The 21,665-nt window shown below is 36.5% G+C and overlaps 6 protein-coding genes across 6 annotated transcripts in view; 3 read left to right on the top strand and 3 right to left on the bottom strand.

Moving 5' to 3' along the window:
* Nucleotides 1-8,531, top strand: part of LOC129796108 (uncharacterized) — a 38,699-nt gene extending 30,168 nt beyond the window's left edge. The window contains exons 7-8 of the mRNA XM_055837836.1: nucleotides 684-855; nucleotides 7,937-8,531. Coding sequence (XP_055693811.1) covers nucleotides 684-855; nucleotides 7,937-8,387 — 623 coding nt within the window. The 3' untranslated portion in view covers nucleotides 8,388-8,531. The remainder of the gene's footprint in view (nucleotides 1-683; nucleotides 856-7,936) is intronic.
* The window catches only part of LOC129796090 (zinc finger protein 431-like), a 382,644-nt gene that overhangs the window by 190,296 nt on the left and 170,683 nt on the right, over nucleotides 1-21,665 (bottom strand). The window lies entirely within an intron of this gene.
* Nucleotides 1-21,665, bottom strand: part of LOC129796188 (luciferin sulfotransferase-like) — a 220,233-nt gene that overhangs the window by 190,296 nt on the left and 8,272 nt on the right. The gene's annotated exons all lie outside the window — the stretch shown is intronic.
* On the bottom strand, nucleotides 1,337-3,644 carry LOC129796114 (probable cytochrome P450 9f2). The gene is made up of 6 exons (XM_055837846.1): nucleotides 3,323-3,644; nucleotides 2,627-3,125; nucleotides 2,330-2,555; nucleotides 2,037-2,261; nucleotides 1,692-1,949; nucleotides 1,337-1,612 (listed from the first exon to the last, which is right to left on the bottom strand). The coding sequence occupies exons 1-6, from the start codon at nucleotides 3,577-3,579 to the stop codon at nucleotides 1,446-1,448; spliced, it is 1,632 nt and encodes a 543-aa protein (XP_055693821.1). The 5' UTR covers nucleotides 3,580-3,644; the 3' UTR covers nucleotides 1,337-1,445.
* LOC129794508 (uncharacterized) lies at nucleotides 9,503-11,472 on the top strand. The gene is made up of 3 exons (XM_055835260.1): nucleotides 9,503-9,715; nucleotides 10,243-10,929; nucleotides 11,011-11,472. The coding sequence occupies exons 1-3, from the start codon at nucleotides 9,503-9,505 to the stop codon at nucleotides 11,470-11,472; spliced, it is 1,362 nt and encodes a 453-aa protein (XP_055691235.1).
* LOC129796186 (luciferin sulfotransferase-like) lies at nucleotides 15,479-16,750 on the top strand. Its single transcript, XM_055837962.1, has 2 exons — nucleotides 15,479-15,856; nucleotides 15,926-16,750. Exons 1-2 carry the CDS (start codon nucleotides 15,519-15,521, stop codon nucleotides 16,614-16,616), a joined length of 1,029 nt encoding a protein of 342 aa, XP_055693937.1. The 5' UTR covers nucleotides 15,479-15,518; the 3' UTR covers nucleotides 16,617-16,750.

Genomic DNA, 21,665 nt, shown 5'->3' with positions numbered 1-21,665 from the left:
GTATTTTTAAAGCATATTTTACACTACAAACTTTCTAATTTAAAACATAAAGTGTTTTTAGAAAATATTGCAAAAATATTCTTACATAATGATGTAGCATTTATATGAAAAATCTCTGTGTACAAATGGTACAAATGATGGAAAATGTTCCTGACAAATTCCCGCCGATAATTTCTTGGAAAGTACCCCAACAATGAGTTTCATGAAGTATCTGTGAGTGTAATTTAGGTAAAATTCCCCACATAACTTTTCCAAGCTGTAGCATAAAACACATTGTCTCATCAGCACCCCCAATGGGGGGGTGGAAGATTTAAGTTGTGTGTGCAATCGTTGGGACTCTTTTTCCTGCACTTCCCAAAATGTACGGGGGAGGCTTTTTGTCTACAACCTCCATCTCAAACCCTTGGCTATTATATCACCACCCTGTATGTGGATGGGGGGTCATAAATATTGTGGTAAAATTCACATATAGTATAAAGCTTGCAAAATACTTCATCAGAAGCTCCTGTCGCAAATTCAAAAGTAAAACATGAAGAATATCATGAAAATGAATGTGTCTTCCATTTCATTTATTTATTCATATCACAGTGGCAATAAAATGCGGAATTTTTGCCCCACATGTGTATTGAGTATGTGTAAGAGTGTTAAAGGAGTACTTGTATTTGTGCTTCCCCTTTTTGCAGGACTCGGAAGGAGTAAGTTTGTGCCGAAACCACTGCCACAAGAGATAAATATGCTGCTGGCGGAGTGCGACATTAACTACTCACCCCCTGGGAACGATGATAGCCCACAGAAACACCCCAGTGGACGAATGGAAACTGTAGACGAGGATGACGATGAGGAGACAAAGAGTGGGTAAGTTGTAGGGAAAATTTATTTAAAATTTATTCCCCCACGGATAAAGTGACCAAAAAATCTTTTTTTTTGGCGCGAAAACTTAGCTTTGCACACTACCAACATGGAATTTAACAGTTCACGAAGAAAAATTCATGAGAATGTACAACACAGACTAAATTAAAATGTGAATAATGTTGCACAACATTTACCTTTCTTCCCCTTCTCAAAAATGAGGAATGCAACTTTATTGTGGGTTTGTGGTTTTTCCTGTGGGGATTTTGTTTAAAAAAAAAATAAACATGAGGAAATTACATTTTCATTCTTAAACTACGCTTTATGGTTAATTAGTTAAGTTTTGTATAACTAACTTATGCCGCTTTAAACAATTTAATTATATTTTTTGTTTTACTTTTAATATATCATAAATTTTTTCCCATAAATTGGAAGGAAAACAAAAATAACTCATATCTTTGTAATTTGTAGAAAAAGAAATTAGGACATTAAAAGAATTTGATGACATATTTTTTCATTGTAAATATTGGTTTTTGTTTATTAATATAAAACATACCGTTTAATTTCATTAAGCCAGACAAATCTTGCTAAACAAACTAATTTCTCGGCTTTAAATTTATCCAGAATCCCTTTTCTACGTTAACGAAAAATTGCAATTTTGCCATTTTTATGGGTATTTGAGTCTTTTCCGACGCTTCAAATGTAAATTTTGTGAGTAAGTAGTAGAGTATAGCTTTTATTTCCATCAAAGCAAATCTCGAACCTGAAAATCAAATAAAAATTTTAATTTTAATTTTATTTTTTTTTAAGTTAATAGGAAAACTAGGATTAGATAGTCTTACCTATGCAATTCCTAGGACCAGCACCAAAGGGTAGATACGAGTATGGAATAATGTTGCGTTTATTCTGTTCGTTGAAGCGTTCAGGATCAAAAGAAAATGGATTTGGGAAATATTTTGGATCATGATGTATAGCTACAATTGGTATGTAGATTAATTCTCCCACTGCAATGCTGTATGAGGTACCATCAACCTCAATTCTGTATGGTTTTGTACATTCTCGATTTGATGTTGGAATTGGTGGCCACAATCTTAAACTTTCTGTTGAGTAGAAAATTTTAGACAATTACTATATAGAAAAGGAGTTTACTCGTTTACGTATTTTATCCCTTTTAAGCTTTAACAAACCTGAAACAACCATATCAAGGTATTGCATATTCTGAACTGCTTCATAGGTTAGAGGTTTTCCACCAAGAGCTTGGGTTGTAGCATCAACTTCGGCTAGTAAAGTTTTTTGAATATCTTGATTAATTGCAAGTTCATGCGCTGTAAAACACATACATATGTTTGTTGTTGAAAAACCAGCCATAAAGAATGTTAAGCACTGTGCCAATATTTCGTCATCTGTTATTTCTTAAAAAGAATAAATTAAGCAAATTTAGCCATATTAAGACATTTTTGCAATAGGAAATTAATTTTACTTCTGTGATGCATTCCTTCTCCAATACGAATTTCCTTAACTGTAGCATATCCTTCTTTTTCCTGTTGACTATCATCGTAGCGGAGTTTCCCCTTTCGTGCCTCCATCATGATGTTTATTATATCTGGCCGATAAATGTTGTCCTTTTCCCTTTGCTTCATTATACCCCAAACAGTGTTTTTAAAGAAATCACTGAATTTCTTTGAAAACAACGATAAGCGTAAGAACTAAAAATTAATAATTTATTCATTACTTTTTTTTAATGATAGATATTGTAAAAAAAAATATTGGTTCTAACTTTAAATATCTTCGGACATTCCAATAAGAATAAAAATTTTAATCCATGAATTCCATTAAGATCCACCAATTCCTGCCCGTGACGGTAGCATTCATTCTCTCTGTCCCGAAAGGAGTTGACTTTTAGCCCAAAGGCACACGATGCAATGATATCAGTTCCAAATCGTCCAAATAAATCTTTCATATTGGTTAGAAGTGGTTTACCGTCCTTAATTTCACTAGCTAGGAAGTCAATTGTGTCGGAGCAGCATTCACAAACCAATTGGAACATAGTTTTCATTTTACTCACTGTAAAAGCTGGACTTATAGTTGAACGAATATCTCGCCATTTCTTCCCATTTATTAGTGCTATGTTGAGACTAATTAATGGATCTTGATCTTCTTCGATATTCACACCACGGTCAAAGAAATGATCAAAATCCTTTACAAGTATTTGTTTCAGTAAGCCTGGATCTTTGATCATGTATTTAGCATTACCCAATTCGAACATGCCATATATTCTGATTTTACAAGAAAATTTAAATTATTAATATCACGGATTTTAAACATTTTCTACAAGAATTTATTCAAATCAACCTTGCACCAAGGCCTCACCTTCCGTCTGTTTAAAAAAAAAGAAGCTGCACTGTCCATTGATAATGAGCTTGCTGGGATGGACTATACTATCGCAAGGTTAATTTGAACAAGGTAGACTTACTTTTCTTCTGGCATATAGTTGTAGAGATCCTTCACCATTGCATATAAATTTTTTCTTCCTAAAAAGAAGTCAGAAAAGTTTCCAAAAATAGGACGAGGTGGAATGAATTTAATGCCACGTTTAGCAAAAACGTCGTGATTTGATACGATCCATTTGTAGATAAAGTAAATTAAAGAACAGCAAACAATCACTAGGCCACTTGTGGAAAAGATAAATTCAACCAAATCTTCTAAAAGAGTTTCTAGGAATCCAATCATTTTCAAATGATTATTAGGTTTAACTCCGCACTGTGTTACTTAAAAATACCGAAAATACCGACTATACAGAATGGACAAATTTTTCGTCTTTTATATACTATTCATTAAATAGGGGAAATGGGGGAAAAGTTGGTTAATTTGTATAAAATAAATTATGTCAAATCGTAAAAAGTAAATTAATTCTGTAAACTTTCTAAAGATAATTACAATTTGTTTACTAAAGACATCCCCTAAAATACAGTTAGGTACATAACTTATAGCGTCACATAGGATCTACTTTTCTCACCCATTAAAAATATTGAACATAAAGGGTACATCCGATGTTATGATAACTAATATCTGACTATTCTTTCTAACTTTCAATAGATTGTATGGTCAATTTGTGAAATGGTACTCATTCAACCACACCTTCCCCTAATTTTTTTTAAAGACTTTTTATTGATTAAAAATTAATTAGGTTTATTTATCTAGCTTAATGAGCTATTTTTACGAGTTTAGTAAATTGAGTGTTTTCATGTGTTTTCGCATAAAACAAAGCATGACTGACCACTTCTTCTTAACTGTCCAGACTATATAGATTCTCCAGCCTTTTACGTTTTAATTAATTCTTTACACAGAATTTAATCTTTGAAAGCAAAACATCAATTTAACACTTCATGTTTAATTTTTTTTCTTAGTTGAAAGCTTTTGCAGAAGCTTACCGTAGTGAGACCGAAGCTCTCAAGAAAAACAGGAGATAATTTACTCCTAGCTTATGCAATGTTGTGACATATGTCACATGTGAGATATCTCATCTTTCAGTTTTTTTTTACTCTTGCAAAAAAACCTCACCTCGTTGTGCGATAAAAGAAATGAAATACCTCCCATGGGTGTTGTATACAAACTGAATAGACAATATGTGTTAGTTTGTGAAAATTTCTCATTTTCCTCCCTCACACCCCCGCATCAAGCTCTGAGTCATTTTCTTTTATGTTTGCGGGGGTGGTTGAGTTGACTTCTGGGTGAAAATTCCAGTGATTCTTTTCACTTTTTTTTCCACCCATGTCCCGTCTTCATGTTTTCCCATCAATTTCTCTGATTTGCGGATAACGGTGCTTAGGGGAGCTGGGGGCGGCTTTTCTTTTCGTGAGGATTTTTCATCGAAAAGAGGGTCGAAACGGAGGCGGTTTGGGGAGAGTCAATTGTGCCGACGATGGAATAACATCGAAAGGGTTTAGAGTCAATTTTCTATCTCGACCCACCCCCACCTATCATCCCTTCAATGAGGAAATTCATCCCTCTCTGCGGGAGTGGGGGTTGCATTTCTACTCGGTGAGTCGATAATCGAGAAGAAAATCACGCACCATCTCGCACAATTGCCCAAAGTGCTCTCGGGGTGGTGCCCCTAAATCAACCCTAAGGCCCCAAAAGGAGGATCACACATCCCCTTATCGGGAAATGCTGCGAGAGAGAGAGACTGTGTGAGATATCTTGCAGACTCTGGGATTGTGGCACAACACAAACATCTAATGTTGGCATATCGTGTTGTACACGAAGAAGGCAAATTGCCGTGACACCCCTAAAACATATTTCGAATTGGGGGGTGGCTTCTGAGGGGAGAAGGTATGGGAGTTTCGCTAACACTGTAGGTGTCATCAGACATATGCTTTAGCATAGAGTGACATGGGGGGAATTCACTCACGCAGTGACACACCCCACATATATATAGAAGCTTTCTTTTTCACAAGAAGTTAACAAGATAATTATCACAATTAGATTCCACACAGATATACACACATGTTAATCCCAGATTGACTAAATTAACTTAACATACCACACCCAACTAATTTTAATTTTTAATCCAACACCATCACTCATGAAGAACAAAAAACCTCCCTTACAAGGAATTTTTCTCCAAAAGAAGTTGAATGAAAGAGACGCCGTTTGTGAGCAATAAAAATGTTTTTGTCGAATTTTTATCCCCATATCTAACGTGCTTATGGTTGACAAAGAGATTAAAAAGATTTTCTTGTCACACGATGTGTTTTCGTCATGAAGAATATAAATTACCTTTGGTTGGACTTTCATTCTTCTCCTTCTTCTCAGACGATAAACATTCTTTTTTTTGTTACTCGTTCTCAGTACAATAAGATTAAGGCTAAATTCATTAAGTATACTTGTTTACAATATTAGATAAATGTTAAAGAGATCTTTTAAAACATCAGTACAACGATGAAAGTTTCAAATTCCAGGAATTGGAAAAAGTTTAAAATAGCTTCAAAATATGATATTTTTAAATTTTTATTCCTACTTCTAACTTTTAAGGTTTGAGCTTCAGGTTTGGAGTATGCATTGTGCAAAAATCAAACATTTTAATGTCCCAGAAACTTATTTTATTTGTCTGATAAAAAAGGAATAAAGCTCTTGAGACGGTTGTACTTGAAAGCGTATTGTTATGTTTACAATAGCTCGTACATCGTCTCGTTGAATAAATTTTATCCTTAAAGATAGAATAAAATCAAAGTCAGGTAAAAGTTATTTATTTTTATAAAAAAAAAATCAAAAAGATAATTGATCAAAAATTAATAAAATAACCTTCAGATTTTCTTTTATTTTTCTTATATTTACTTTTTGCATTAAATGTTGAAGAACTACGGAAAAGGATTGATGAGAAGTAGAGGTTGACAACACTTATTATAATTACATAGTTTTAATGTCTTTTGGAATAAATAAACTCACAGTTTTTAATATGTTGATTAATATCTTGACAAATTTACTACAACACATCAATGAGTCGTATTCAACCACCAAGAAATCCTTGTAATTTCAAGAATTTGGTATGAAATTTTAATGATTTCTTGATCGCTGAATACAACCCAATATCAGTTATTATTCTTAAAATTATTTGTAAATGCTAAAAAAAAGTCAAAGAACATTCAAATGCACCGAAATTCGTAATGTAAAATCTAAAAGGATAACCACTTAAGATGGCTCAACTGAGATTTTTTTCTTGGGCAATGGAAAAATGCCTGAGGTGAGCCTGAATGGGTGCGAGATGATGATTGGAAAATAAGAAAGGAAGCGGAAGAAGGTGAAAATTCTTGGCTCTTACCACCAGCATATGTGGGGGTATTTTCTCGCAAACCGTAATCACCTGTCATTTGTTTTAGTGTGCTGTTTCCTTGGTATTGTCTTCCTTTTGTGTTTTTTCTTCCTCACTTCTGCGTGGTTTCTTGCTCTCTCGGTGTGGGTGGAAAAACCACAATCATTCTCCCAAAAATTCCACCTTTTCTTTACACCTTCAAAGCCGCCCTTCCTTTCATTCTTAAGGAACTTTCTCAAGAATTTTTGCACGTGTCGACGTTGTCTTGCGGCAGCAAAAATTCAAACGAGCAAAATACATTCGTTTTTTTCTTCTTATTTTTGAAACAGCTCATCATTCATGGAAGGGGTAGAACATAGACGTACCTACAAGAAAGGTGTATGAGATGGTGTCTCCCATGATGCCAAGTCCGCGGGAAAAAGGGGTTGATTGGTGGATGCGGGGAAGCATTAATTTCTGTGAAGTGACAGGTGCCAGGAAGTGTTATGAACGCCAGCAATGTGGAGTGACTCCCGCTGGATTTCTTGCCGTACCGCACAACCCTTCGCGTATGGTGGGGATTTTTGATTAATACACCCACAGGCGAAAATACTCTCGCGTTTTGGGTTGAAATTAATGGACCACCGAGTGGTAATTTAGTGTGTGTTTAAGTCTTAATTTCCCGCGTGCAAATTGCTCAAAGAGAGATTTTATGTCTCTTCCACCAAAAATCTTTGCTATGTGATGGAATTTATTCCACCAACCCTCAAACCTCCCTTTAGCTCTAACCGCATTTAGCTTCTTTATCCGGGAATTCCCATTCCTTCTCCAGCATCATTTCGTCTTATATCGTACAAGAAGAAGCGTTAATTATCGATTAACATCCTCCAAAAGAAGGTCAAAGTAATTCACCATAAATTACTCTCGTGAATTTTTATGATTACGGACATTTTGGGCAGTGAGAAATTTATTATCAAAATCTCACTTTTGCGGAGGGAGGGAATACTCATTTTTTTTTGCTATACTAATTTCTCAAATGGAAAGTTTGTTTTCACACAGGGTAGAGGAAAATTTCCCCAGAGTTTTCCCCCGATGATTTATGATACATATTTCACCCTAACGGAAAAAATTAAGAGAATGCTAAAGTTGAAGACTTATTGAAATGTCTATAAAATAAATAAAAGTTAGGACTGTTGTAGATTCTCTATTTTTTCTTAGGCCATATATAGGAAAAGTTTTAAGAGATTTTTCCAAAAGAGTTTTTAGAGTTTTCTTTATTTTTTTCCTTAATTTCAGCTGTGCTCATGATACGCCATCGCGTGTACCTCTCATTAGTTGCTCAAGAGCAACTGGTAGTCGCTTAGCAGGAGACGGTAGTGGCCTTGCAACACCCCAGACGCCTCTCAATGAATCCGATGTGGTGCCCCCGTCACCGCAAGTGCCCCTCCTGCTTGTACTCACAATCCTGGCCAGCTACATCGCCCTCGGTACGATTGTCTTTTCCCTATGGGAAAATTGGAGCCTCGTCGATGGGGCATACTTCTGCTTTGTAACCCTCTCAACGATTGGGTTTGGTGATCTTGTGCCCCGGCACACACTACATGGACCCGATCTTCAACTGGCCGCGTGCTGTGCCTACATTATGCTAGGCCTAGTACTCGTGGCCATGTGCTTCAGTCTCGTTGAGAGTCAACTTATGTGGCGATGCCGTCGTGTTGCCGTACGTCTGAAGCTCACGCACGACTAGTAGTATTGTGGTGCGTGAGTGTGTGTGTTTATATTGGAATATTCATTTTTATATATATGTATGTATATCAGACTGCTCAATCTCCTGTGAATCGTGAAATTGCTTAAAGTGGAAATAAAGTGGACAAGAGTCATATCAAATGTGCAATTTCGTTTTAATTTGTAACACCGTAATTGGCAAGCAATTAATGCCAAATTGGAGGGCAATTTGCTGCAGAGAAAGTCCCATGAGAAATGCATCATATGGAGGAAATATTAATACGTTGTGCTGATGTTGTATCCAATGTAGAAATCGTTGAATTTATAGGGGATACTGGGCTAATACATGGCGATAAAATCATACTGAATCTACTTATTCCACTTAAATAATAATTAAGGTGAGTTGAGGTAAAATCGCCAATAACACTTTTCATTTTCATCAATTTGTTTAACCCTTGGAGAATCTTGCTTGCCAAGGTGGCCATTCGACTATTTTCAATAGCCCTCAGAATTAAAATCCTTTTTATATTCCCTGATAAATTCTACATCTGTGTATAGGGAAGTTTCATTACTTCAAGATCGTCGAAAGAAAACTTGGAAAAATCTTTTCTTTTTAGAGAAAATTAAGGTCAAACTTTTGAGGTTAGAAACCTCGATCTTCCAACAAGTGTTAAAAATGTAAAGAATGACGTCACTTTTATTTTTTTAAGTCTCTTCCAATGCATGAAGCATTTGAATCTGTGTTTTTATTTTATATTTAGCAATTTCTTATACTTTCTAATTAAGCTTCTTTATTTTGTTCTGCGAATAATGTATTTATCCAAGTATCAGTGACTAAACTCATTTAAAAATTAAATTAATTCAAAGACAAGGTAAGATCTAATTTCCCGTCTGTGCTCTAACATTTTCAACACTGTACTGTGAATTTAATCAATTTCTTCATCAGTAATTAACATTTTGATCTACCAACAAATCCTGTATAAAAGAGCTTATTTCTGATTTTTAAATGTTAATATGTACCATTGAGTCCACACTTCGCTTTAAAAGTCTCAAAATCATCACCGCATTAGAATGGTTTATGTTGCTGCAATATTTGGTGGTTTGTCTGTATTCTGGGGAATAAAAGTAGTGTTTGCCATGTTTGGAATTTTGTGGCTTTTCCCGGGAGTTGCATCATATGGATTGGAAGGCGCTATCGTTGATGGTGTAATTCCTGAGCATCCGCTTGCTGGTGAAATTGGCAAATTCATCAACAGGATGCACATTACCGATGATATCGCTATTTTCAACATGTGCAACCAAGTTGAAAGGGCTCGTGATATTATTCGTGATTTGGTGGATGGTTATGTGGTTAGAGGAAGAATTTTTACCGATGTCAACGGCATGTTCACCCAAGATAAATGGAAAAATTTTAAATTTAAATATTTCCTGATTTTCATCGATCCTAATGATGTGAGTATCTACAGTTTTTCTTAAATTTCAAGGAAATTATTGAAGAATATTGTTTTTACTTTTATTTTTTTTAGCAGGATAAATTACGTTTTAATATGAGAAGGATTCCTTACATTCCATTTTGGAATCCGGAAGTAAGAATTTTCATTGCAAGTCATCATACAAGCAATGAAACATCGAATGAGAATTTTAATAATTCAAGAGAATTGCTCAAGTATCTCAGCAGCATTCGTTTAATTCATGTTGCTTTTATGCTGCCCACAAGCAATGGGATGCACCTGCAAACATATAATCCATATGAGGATAAATTTAATATTCTAAATAGCTCATCATTGGCATTGAGTGAGATTTTTCCACCTAAAGCTAGGAATTTGATGGGGCATCGCCTTGCAATAGCTGAAATTGATATTTATCCACACGAGCAGATAATTGATGGTCGCTTAAGGGGTGTTGTGGGTAACATCTTGGATGAGACAATGGGATATCTCAATGCCACATACAGATTAATTACAATTAAACCAACAAACAGGGAGAATCCCTTCGCTGCAGTTGGGACAATCCTTGTTATGCAGAGAGCTGATTTCAACTTTAACTTTCAATTCCTCCATCCGGAATATATGAAACAGAAGTTCCTCACTTGGACAACCCCAGTGGCTCTTCACAGGATGTGCTGCCTTGTGCCCTATAAACCTGATAATCCAGACTTTATTGATCTAATCAATCATTGCGGTAAGGGATCCTATCTCCTATACATCGCCTTTATGTTCATCACAGCCATCTTGTGGTTCTACACGCAACGCCCTAGAATATCCTTTGGCGATTCTCTGTGGCTCCTGTTGCGCGTTGTGTTCCTCTCTGTTATCCCACGGCGATTTCCCTTTTTCTCCGAAAGGCTCATCGTGGGTGCTGCCTTTGTGGCGTCTTTCTTTATAATTAGTACCCTTCAATCACTCCTAATTGCAGAAATTGTTAAACCACACCACCCAGCACAAATAAATTCTCTTGATGAATTGAAAAGGATGAAACTTCCCATTCTTGTTCTACCGGGAATGGCATCATTTCTAAAAGGAATGGAGAATGAGTTACCTTTGGAGATTACATTGAAAATACAGGTAAAATTTAATTTTTGACAAAACTGTTACATTACCTATTCTTTAAGAAGTTGTTCAAATAGGATTTTTTCACTGCAATAGGAATCTCCACTCAACCCATGGATTGTTCGACGTCAAAATATTCGAAATGAAATTATCTTTGCGTTGGATGTCTTCAAAGTACAAAATTTTGTGGATTCCGTGGCTAATATGGATGCAAATGGGCATCCAATCTATCACATTATGAATGAATGTCTCATCCATTCCCCAGCTATTTTCCCATTTCCCCGGAATTCACCATATTTGTCGCACATCAACAACCTCCTGCGTTGGTATTTCGAGGCTGGGATGTACAATCATTGGCTTCTGATGGAGCGCCACAAGTTGTTGGTTGAGCATAGCATTGTTGATCCCGAAGAGCTTCAAGCAATGCACAACGAAGTAATGGTGACTTATGGGCACCTGAAAACGACTCTTCCCATCATCCTTGCGGGTTGGGTGTTGTCAAGTGTCGTACTCCTTCTTGAGATCCTCTACGCGAGGTGCTCATTTGGGCGGTACTGAAGGAGTCCCCCATTATACCAGTATGGGCGGACAAGGAAATTAATTACGTAGACAGCTCATACCTTATTTAAATAACCCACCACCCTTCTAAAGAGTCTAAAGCAAAAGGTAATCCACTTTACTTGTGACACCACTAACGCATTTTATCGCTTCTTGAAGATGGCAGGAAAAGCCACGGTAGAAGGATTCTTGGCTATGGGGACTATGCTTGAAAATTTATGAGTCTCTCGAGGAAGATTTTATGACCCAATAAATCATTTATTTCACCAAAAATTTTCCCTCAATAATTTCCACTCGTCAATTTTATTGTTTTCCCGACAAAGATTGCGCGCGAAAGGAAGTAAAGGGGAAAACACTGAAAGATTCCAGCATCGTGTAGTAATTTAGGTAATTGAGGAAGAATATAATCAAGTTTAGGATGCTCCTCTATTTTCATCAGCGTGTTTTAAATTAAATTAAATAATACAATTTTATTGCATTTTCCGCAACATTATACGGCATTGGGAAAGATTATTCATCAAAAATTAAAAAAGAACTTTTTAGACATTTTTAGACATTTATTTAAGAAGACTACGAAATATTCTTCTATCTCTCTGATCTATCAGATGACCTAATCTACCTGATATATTTTTAATCCTAAAATATGTAGAATAAAAGCTCTTAAGGAAAAATTTGTGTTGACATTAAAGAAAGAAAATTTATTTTTCTTTTCATTAAATGTTTAAGAAAAAGATCAAATAGGGTGTGGTTGTAGCCTTTCTTACAGCAGTAAAAATAAAATCATATATGTACTATAATAAAGCTTTGCTCAGAGTTTTGCTCTAAGATAGAGTTCCCATAGAGCACGTTTAATGTGTAAATTATCTCATTTTCTTCTGCCCATCTTCTTCGACACAGTCTTATCAATTTCCACATAATTTGCTTCAAATTATTCCAATTTAGTGAACAATTTTCTTGTCCACACTATTGTTGATGTTAACTCGAGTCTTTCCGTGGAAAATCAAGGACAATTTTTAGATTTCCTACTTGCTTAATGAATAACAATTAAAGGAAATAAACATAGCCAGGTGTTTCACCTCTCAAACATTTATTTCATATAGATATTTATTGTATAATTCAATGGAAATGATTCAGCAAGAATTGTTATAAAGGATTGAGGATTCATCAAACTACCCTAAAGGTCTGGGGCAGTCTTCTTTTGGATTTCACCTGAATTCCTTGAGTTTCATGAGCGAAGAATTTATTGAAAATTATGGTGTGGCATTTGTGTGGGATTTTCCTAAAATTTGTGGGAATTTTCTTGGGCTTTAGTTACTGTATTATGGTCATTGGTGCGACTGAAAATAATCTCATGGTTCACAGGGAACATGAGGAAACCTTTATGGGGTGGAAAATTAAACAAAGTGATACCGTGGTGGTAGCCAACTGCTGCCAAAAAAATTCAACAACCCTCTGTATGGATTTTATTGATGATTTTCTCACCATGGGTTGGTGTGACCACTTTAGAGTACTTTTCAGTGGAATGCCACATGGTAGGAAAACTTCGCGAAAAATGGAATTTATCATTATTCTCCTGGACAAATATAGAGAATCATGGGTGAAGAAAATTGTCCATAGCATAAAGGAATCCTTCCTGTGGGATGTAACACGCACAAATGTCCTTGTTGTTTCCTTCACAACATCTTATGAGGACAACACGAGAGTATTGGAGATATTTAGTGAGGAAAATATGCCCAAGATGGCTCTATTGCTACCAAATTCTTCTTTTTTGCTGCACAATAAATTCTCATTGAACAATCCGATAATCATCCTACCAGCTAAAGCAAGGCTTGAGGAAGTTTTTCAGGATAAATTAAAAAATTTGAATGGATACGAATTTAGATTATCTCAATATGGAGTTTTCCCGCGATCAATGGTAATTGGGGATCATGTGTTTGGCTTCGATGGGCATCTATTGGATACTCTTGTTGCATCGATAAATAGCACCTACAGAATTATGGCACCTGGTTTTAGTCCGGACATTTTCTTCAGAACCGTCAATGATGTCCTAACAGATAAAGCGGATTTTAATTTTAATCTAAGGATTCTCTTTGAGAGAAGTCACCAAGAAGCCAAAGTTTCGTGGCTCTATCCACTCCGTGTAAGAAAAATTAAAGAAATGCTTATTTTGGAGACTATACCTATACATATATATATAGTTTATTCTCCTTTTTTCAGGTGAATAGCCTTTGCGTTGTTGTCCCCCATGCTTCACAACGATCTATTGTCGAAGCCATCCTTGAGCCACTTCTAAGCTTACCTACTGTTCTCTATTTAGCCTCCATGGTTGCTGTTTGGGCTGTTCTTGTGGTAAGCATCCAAAGAGATCCCCTTGGACTTGCCTTCAATGTTATCCGGATAACAGCTCTAAGTCCCTTACCGCGGTTTATGGGTACAAGAACTGAGAGTATCCTAGTTGTGAGTGCTCTCTTTCTTTCCTTCTTCTTCATTAATCGCCTCCAGAGCATTGTTACGGCTTTTCTTGTGTGGCCTGGCTTCAATAAGAACATCGACACTGTTGCTGAACTAAATGCCAGCAAATGGTCCGTATTAATTCCCGAAGGAGTTATGGATCTTATCAATACAGTTGATCATGGGTAACATGAGGAATTAATCAATATTTAAAGAAGAGTTTTGAAAGTAATTAGTTCGATTTAATTTTAGATACGACGAGTACTTCCTGAAAAAAAAGTTTATAGAGTCAGAACTTCGTCCTGAACATGCTAGGCATATGGAACCTGAGGATCTCAATGGGTTTGCCGTGTATGGCTTCAATGTTGATCCAAGAGTTCTCTATGTGGCCAATGCCGATGGGACACAACCATTGCTACATCTTATGGAAGAATGTATTTTCCATTCAATTGCTTCATACATATTTCAGAAGCATTCCCCCTACGTGGCACCCTTCAACCGTGTTCTGAGACACATCAATGAGGCAGGACTCACCACCTACTGGCGGGATATTGCTCCACGGGAAATTGTTCACCTCAATCGCTCAATGGATCGTCTCGATGGGAATATTGAGTATCACAGCAGGAAGCTACATTTACGCTTTAAAGATCTCTATTTCACCTTTTTCCTCTACTACGTGGGAACAGCTGCTGCTGCAGCTACTTTCCTCGGAGAAATTCTCATTCACAACAGGTGCACCATACAAATGCACCTTAAACGTATCTTATGCACAATTTGTCGTCGCGCTGGTGAAAATTAATTTTGCTTGCAATACCCCACAACGCGCGCGAAGGTAGTGATTTTAATATGATACGAGGGTGACAAACTATCCATGGGCTGGGTATGAAAGTTTGTATATAGATTTGAGATTGAGGTGTGTTGCTATTCAAAATTAGCAACTGAGAATATGTGCAGTGATGCAAATTAAATGGATTATTGTGCCTTAGATGAGCTTTCAATGTAACTTTTAGCACGCTATGCAAGGAGTTGACTAAACATATCATGAATATATATGTATGTATGTATGTATTTAAATCCTAAAAGTTTTAGAACTTAAGGACTATTCATGTAACAATAATTAGATTTGGCTTCAGTGTGCTGTTTTAGAGTTTAGATCTATTCAGATTTAAGTCATTTCTAACAAAAAAGTACTAAATCTGCTTTAAATAAATTATTTAAATCTTAATTTATTAACAATGTTTGACTTAAGTTCTCAACGTTCAGTGCACATAATCTTTTTTACCTATCAATGTGAGTTCAACGTTATATGTGTATGTTGATATTCTCTACAAAATGAAAATAAATTTAGATTTCTCTCTCCCTCTCTCATTTTATATAGACGTTGCTTGTAGAGATATTAATATATAATTTGTGTTTGTAAACTGAAAATACATAAAAATCTCTCACATTCACAAGCATAACTACGCGCAATAGATTTTTTTTCATTCATATGTTTAGTATTAGTTAAGGTCAGATTCATATTTAGCGGAACATACCAATAAACCTTTACTCTATGTCAGTGTAAAGTGGAAATTCGTGATTGTTGGACGTTGATAATGTCGGTGATTTGTAAGAAAGCTCCACCATCGGAGATTGTAAGAAAAGCAGCCTTTGAGGGTGTTGAGGATCATATTTTCGTTGAGAGAATTGAAAGACCGAAGGATATTGCTGTTGCTGCAAAATGGTGCATGGCTCCATGCTTTATGCCTGTGTACTTTGAAGAAGCTGCCCAGAGAATTGTAGATTTTCCTGTGAGACCAGACGATGTGTGGATTGTGTCGTATCCAAAGTGTGGCACTACATGGACACAAGAAATGATATGGTTGATATGCAACAATCTCGATTATGAGGGTTCAGCAAAAATTAGTCTTGTTGAGAGATTTCCTTTTCTTGAGTAAGTTCACCAAATATGGGGGAGATTTGGAGGTAATCTTAAAGATTTTTTGCGACGTATTTTTTGCAGAATTGGTCATATGCTATCGCGAGATTGGCCAAATGAGGATAACATTGCAAAGGTGGAGAACAATCCATCACCGAGATTTATAAAATCCCATCTTCCAGCTCATCTCTTGCCAACTGAATTGTGGACAGTTAAGCCAAAGATTGTCTATGTTGCAAGGAATGCAAAGGATGCAGCTGTTTCCTTCTACCATCATCACGTTAATATTCATTACTACAAAGGAGGCTTTGAGGATTTCATGGATACCTTCTTGGATGATAAGCTAATGTATTCCCCTTATCATCCACATATTCTTGATTTCTGGCACATGAGAAATGAGGAGAATATTCTTTTCTTAACGTACGAAGACATGAAGAAGGACCTCCCAACTGTTATTCGACGTATGATGAAATTCTTTGGAAAAAACTATACCGAAGATCAAATTCATCAACTAGCTGATCATCTGTCCTTTTCAAAATTCTCAAAGAATCCTTCGGTGAATTTGGAGGGTCTCCTGAAAGGACTCGAGAAGGCCGTGAATATTAAAATGAAAGACCAAAATTATAAATTCGTCAGACGAGGAGATTGCGGTGGATTTAGGGACGAAATGAGTGATGAACTCATTGAAAGATTTGATAAATGGACCGAAAGTGAAATGAAAAGGTTAAATTGTGAACCTGAGCTTAAGGAAATATTTTTCCTCAACGAAAAATAACAAAAAGAATTTGTCAAAATTATATTTCCAAAAATTATACTTAGAAGGGTAATCATAAAAAAAAAGTTGATTTTTTTTATCATTTTGTAATGCTTTGTATTAAAAATAAATAAATAATAAATTTCTTCTGCCTATTTGGTATTATGTAATTTTAAGTCTCAATAAGCAAAAGAGCTTTAGTTTGAAGCTTGAGAGTTACTGAAACTTCCCAGAAGAACTGACTTTTCCCTTTTAGGGAAGATTCAGGTGAAGTGTCTTTATCCACTGAAAAATTCATTCCTTTTAGCTGTGATTCTTTCTTCAATTTTGCAATAAGAAGAAAGCTAAATCATATGGTGATCCATCCTTCCCTAAAGTTGAGTTTTTCAGGCTATTCATTAAAAGTGCTTTGAATTACGAAACAAAAATGTACTGGTAAGCTGACCAAGCTTACGAGAGCTGTGTTTCTTTCAGTGTACCAATTTTGTGAGAGCAAACTGGATTGCGAATTAATTTAAATACGCGCAAAGTCGGGAAAAGTAGAAAAGTCATACGCTAATAAATCTTTAGAAGGCCATATCTCGAGAACGGATCCATAGATTTTCATAAATTTTTTTTTGTTTGAAAGGTCTTGAAGTCAGCTATAACATATCGAAAAATGAAAAAAATTTATGTCGCCATTTTCGAAAAATTCGAGTTCGAAATTTTCGAAAACTTTGTTTTTGACTTTAGCGCCTCTTGCGGTCATTTCTCGAAGTTGCAATGTTCTAGACATTTGTAGGGTTTCTCGAAACCTTTCATTTGCGCTTGAGTTGATCAAGATCGGACTTGTAGAACCCGAGATATGACATGCCAACTTTGGAAGGCTATATCTCGAGAACGGATCCATAGATTTTCTTCATTTTTGGCATGAAGCTAGATAATATGGTCAGCTACAACATATCAAAAAATGAAAAAAATTTATGTCGTTGTTTTCGAGATATTCATCGAAAACTCATCGAAAATTTTGTTTTTGATTTTTGGCCCCCTAGCGGTCCTTTTGAAACTTCGGATGTTCTAAAGAGTTGTAGGGTTTGTTGAGATCTTTCATTTGAGCCCGGGTTGATCAAAATCGGTCAAGCCGTTTTCGAGTTATGGTCGATTTTCGATGAAAAATTGTGGCGGCCATATTGACTAAACCGCTTGACCGATTTTCGAAAATGAGGTATCGTTGGAAAGCTCTTGATGGCCCCTACAACATATCAAAATTTCAGCCTTCTAGCTATAATAGCGGCTGAGATATAGCGAAAACAAAATTTTGAGGTTATTCAAAATGGCGGACGGGGGGGTGGGGGGGTGGATTTGACCTCATAATCGGACGTCTTCCAGTCGATATTTAAACTTTGCCGTTTACCGCAAGTCTCTATCTATTACCGTTCTCTCGCAAATTAGCGTTGTACTCCGGCCGGACGGCCGGACGGCCGGCCGGCCGGAAAATTTTTTTTTTGGCGCATACGTTTTTTGGAATGTGGGGACCCTAATTCGTACTCATCCCAAGTTTGAGCCCGATCTGACGACTTTCGATTTTGCTCGGTACACAAAAGCTGTGTCTGAAAGAAACACAGCTAAAAGCCATCATTTTAACATTCATTTTGCAAAAGGAAGAATACAGACAAAAATGTACTGGTAAGCTGACCAAGCTTACGGGAGCTGTGTTTCTTTCAGTGTACCAATTTTGTGAGAGCAAACTAGAACGCAAATTAATTTAAATACGCGCAAAGTCGGGAAAAGTAGAAAAGTCATACCCTAAGAAATCTTTAGAAGGCTATATCTCGAGAACGGATCCATAGATTTTCATAAATTTTTTTTTGTTTTAAAGGTCTCGAAGTCAGCTATAACATATCGAAAACTGAAAAAAATTTATGTCGCCATTTTCGAAAAATTCGAGTTCGAAATTTTCGAAAACTTTGTTTTCGATTTTAGCGCCTCTTGCGGTCATTTTTCGAAGTTGCAATGCTCTAGACATTTGTAGGGTTTCTCGAAACCTTTCATTTGCGCTTGAGTTGATCAAGATCGGACTTGTAGAACCCGAGATATGACATGCCAACTTTGGAAGGCTATATCTCGAGAACGGATCCATAAATTTTCTTCATTTTTGGCATGAAGTTAGATAATATGGTCAGCTACAACATATCAAAAAATGAAAAAAATTTATGTCGTCGTTTTCGAGATATTCATCGAAAACTAATCGAAAATTTTGTTTTTGATTTTTGGCCCCCTAGCGGTCACTTTTGAAACTTCGGATGTTCTAGAGAGTTGTAGGGTTTGTTGAGATCTTTCATTTGACCCCGGGTTGATCAAAATCGGTCAAGCCGTTTTCGAGTTATGGTCGATTTTCGATGAAAAATTGTGGCGGCCATATTGACTAAACGGCTTGACCGATTTTCGAAAATGAAGCATCGTTGGAAAGCTCTTGATGGCCCCTACAACATATAAAAATTTCAGATTTTTAGCTATTACAGGGGCTGAGATATAGCGAAAACAAAATTTTGAGGTTATCCAAAATGGCGGACGCGGGGGTGGGGGGTAAAATTTGACATCATAATCGGACGTCTTCCAGTCGACTTTTAAACTTTGCCGTTTACCGCAAGTCTCTATCTATTACCGTTCTCTTGCAATTTAGGGTTGAACCACGGCGGACGGACGGCCGGACGGACGGCCGGACGGCCGGAAAAAAATTTTTTTGGCGCATACGTTTTTTGGAATGTGGGGACTCTAATTCGTGCTCATCCCAAGTTTGAGCCCGATCTGACGACTTTCGATTTTGCTCGGTACACAAAAGCTGTGTCTGAAAGAAACACAGCTAAAAAATTAAGAAATATGCGGAAAAAGGAAAATTCACCTGAATTTTTCTTTTCTCTACATTTCCCTATTTTCAGCATAGAGCAGCAGAATGCTGCAATTACTAAACGCAGTCAGGAAGAAAGAAAAAAAATCTGTCTACGGGTGAGATGCGGTTTTATTTTCCATTAAAAAGGAACAACTACCGATAGTGTGGGGGTGTGGGGAAAGTCAAATGAAAAATCCCACGGAAAAAAAGTGTGGTGTGAGCAATTTTCTCTCAAATGGAGATTTTTTTCCTTGGGGTTCGCAGATGGAAAATTTGCACATTCATCGGAATAGCTTTTTTGTTTTGTGCAAATTTCTTGCACTCCCCCCTCAAAGATGTGTACCGGCTGCTTCACACCCTTTCCGTGTGCGCGCGGGGGTGTGTGTTTGGGGGATGAAAACATGGGAAATCGTGGTGAAACAAGAAGGGCCATCCCAGGAATGTGAAATATGTCCTTCATTTCCTCTTGTGCGGACAAAACCCACCAGGCGTCTCCATTTGCAGTGCTAGCATGCGAAAAGTAAACCCCTGTTCGGGAAATACACCAAAATTCCGCTGTTTGCATTATTTATGACCTCTACCAACCACTGGGTGGGCATTTAATTTAATTTCAAGCGCGAACATCCATAGAGGTGAGTGTTGGAATTTTCGGTGACAATTGGTCCCTTCTCCCTGCCCCTTCCCATGAGTCACTGAAAAGCACATTGGTATTATACAGTCTATAGAGTTTAGGACTAAAACTTCTCATATGTGATTCGATATTGATGTTGATTCCCAATCAACTGTCCAAACACTCCTCATTTGCGGCTATTTCCCATGTGAATTACAAAACTATTCCATATAGCAATTGGAAAATTCTTTAGCACCTCATGGTGTATCTATAACACATGCTTGTGGCTATGTGCCATCAGATAGGAGCATGCTACTTGTGTCAATTGCACTGGAACATCAATTGAATCATATACGGAATTTAATCGATAAAGGATTTTGTTTGTATTTTGCCATTAATTGAAAATTCACTTAAATTAATTATATCGATTTTCATTAATTTTACATATAATTTAATGGTAATTTGGAATCTTTAAAAACAGTATAATTTTCCAAAGAAAAAAACTTTTTTAAACACTTATCTGAATTTAGACCAAGATTTAGACATAGAATCCTATATGCAATGGTTAATGAACAACAGTGCATAGACTTCTTCTCAGCTTTAAAACTTTTACATAATTCAAAAAAAAATCTTGATTACTTTTATGAAAGAGAGCAAGCAGTAGGACTTTCTTACATCTCATATGTCGTTTGTTGCACTCACTGTAAATTTCAAAACTACCCCATCTCCCTTTTTTCTCAAAAACTTCCTCAAAATCTGACTAAATTAAATTTCTGGAAATTTATTTCTGGCGGGAAAATCATTCTTTGGGTGTGTTTTAGTCTTAAACATTGACTCGATCTTAAGGTTTGATAAGGAAAAAAATGATTCTTGAATGGAGCTGAAGATATAAAGATAAAACCATCCAATTGACTTGATAATCGTCCAATGCAGAGTCTCTAAATTGCCCATCTCCTCCGGAATATACGGTGCTAATTTTCCAAAGAAGGCAGCATCTTTTTGCGATGAAGAATGGTTGAACCACGAATTTGGGGTAGAAATTAGATTGAGGGAATGGGGTGGATTGCGGCAAATAACAATAAACATCCCACCCCTGTGAGACGGAATAAAAGTATTCTTGGAGAGAGAAATTCTCCAACAAAGCACAAATGTTTCTCGGGGAATTTTGAAGAGGGTTTTGTGCTATGTATACCTACATAATATGCTAAAAAAAGTGAGGGCGAGAGAGTTGAATGCTTTTTGGGGAAGAATTGTATGTTAATTTTATGTGTGGAGCCCATAAAAATGTAATCAAATTTATATATTTCCACGACGTAGGCATGGGGGGGGACCTTATTCATTAAATTCGCACCAAAAAGTGCACACACGAACAATTTTTCTATGTCTTCATTCCAATTTTTCCAGCTCCCATACCTTCCACGCACATACATAAGGGGGTGTAACATATACGCAGTTTTCCCCAACGAAAGTCAGCGGGTAAGAAAAGCCGGGGTAAGTCAATCTATGCCCTTCAGGCAGGAAAGACACTCGCACTTGTGAATGTCATTCAATTTCCATTTCAACGACTCTCGCTTCCAAGCTACGCATAAAT

Source organism: Lutzomyia longipalpis, chromosome 4 (assembly GCF_024334085.1).
Source record: "Lutzomyia longipalpis isolate SR_M1_2022 chromosome 4, ASM2433408v1".
In the NCBI taxonomy this organism is placed as follows: Eukaryota; Metazoa; Arthropoda; class Insecta; order Diptera; family Psychodidae; genus Lutzomyia; species Lutzomyia longipalpis.
The sequence above is the reverse complement of the archived record's forward strand: the minus strand, read 5'-3'. Positions and strand labels throughout refer to the sequence as shown.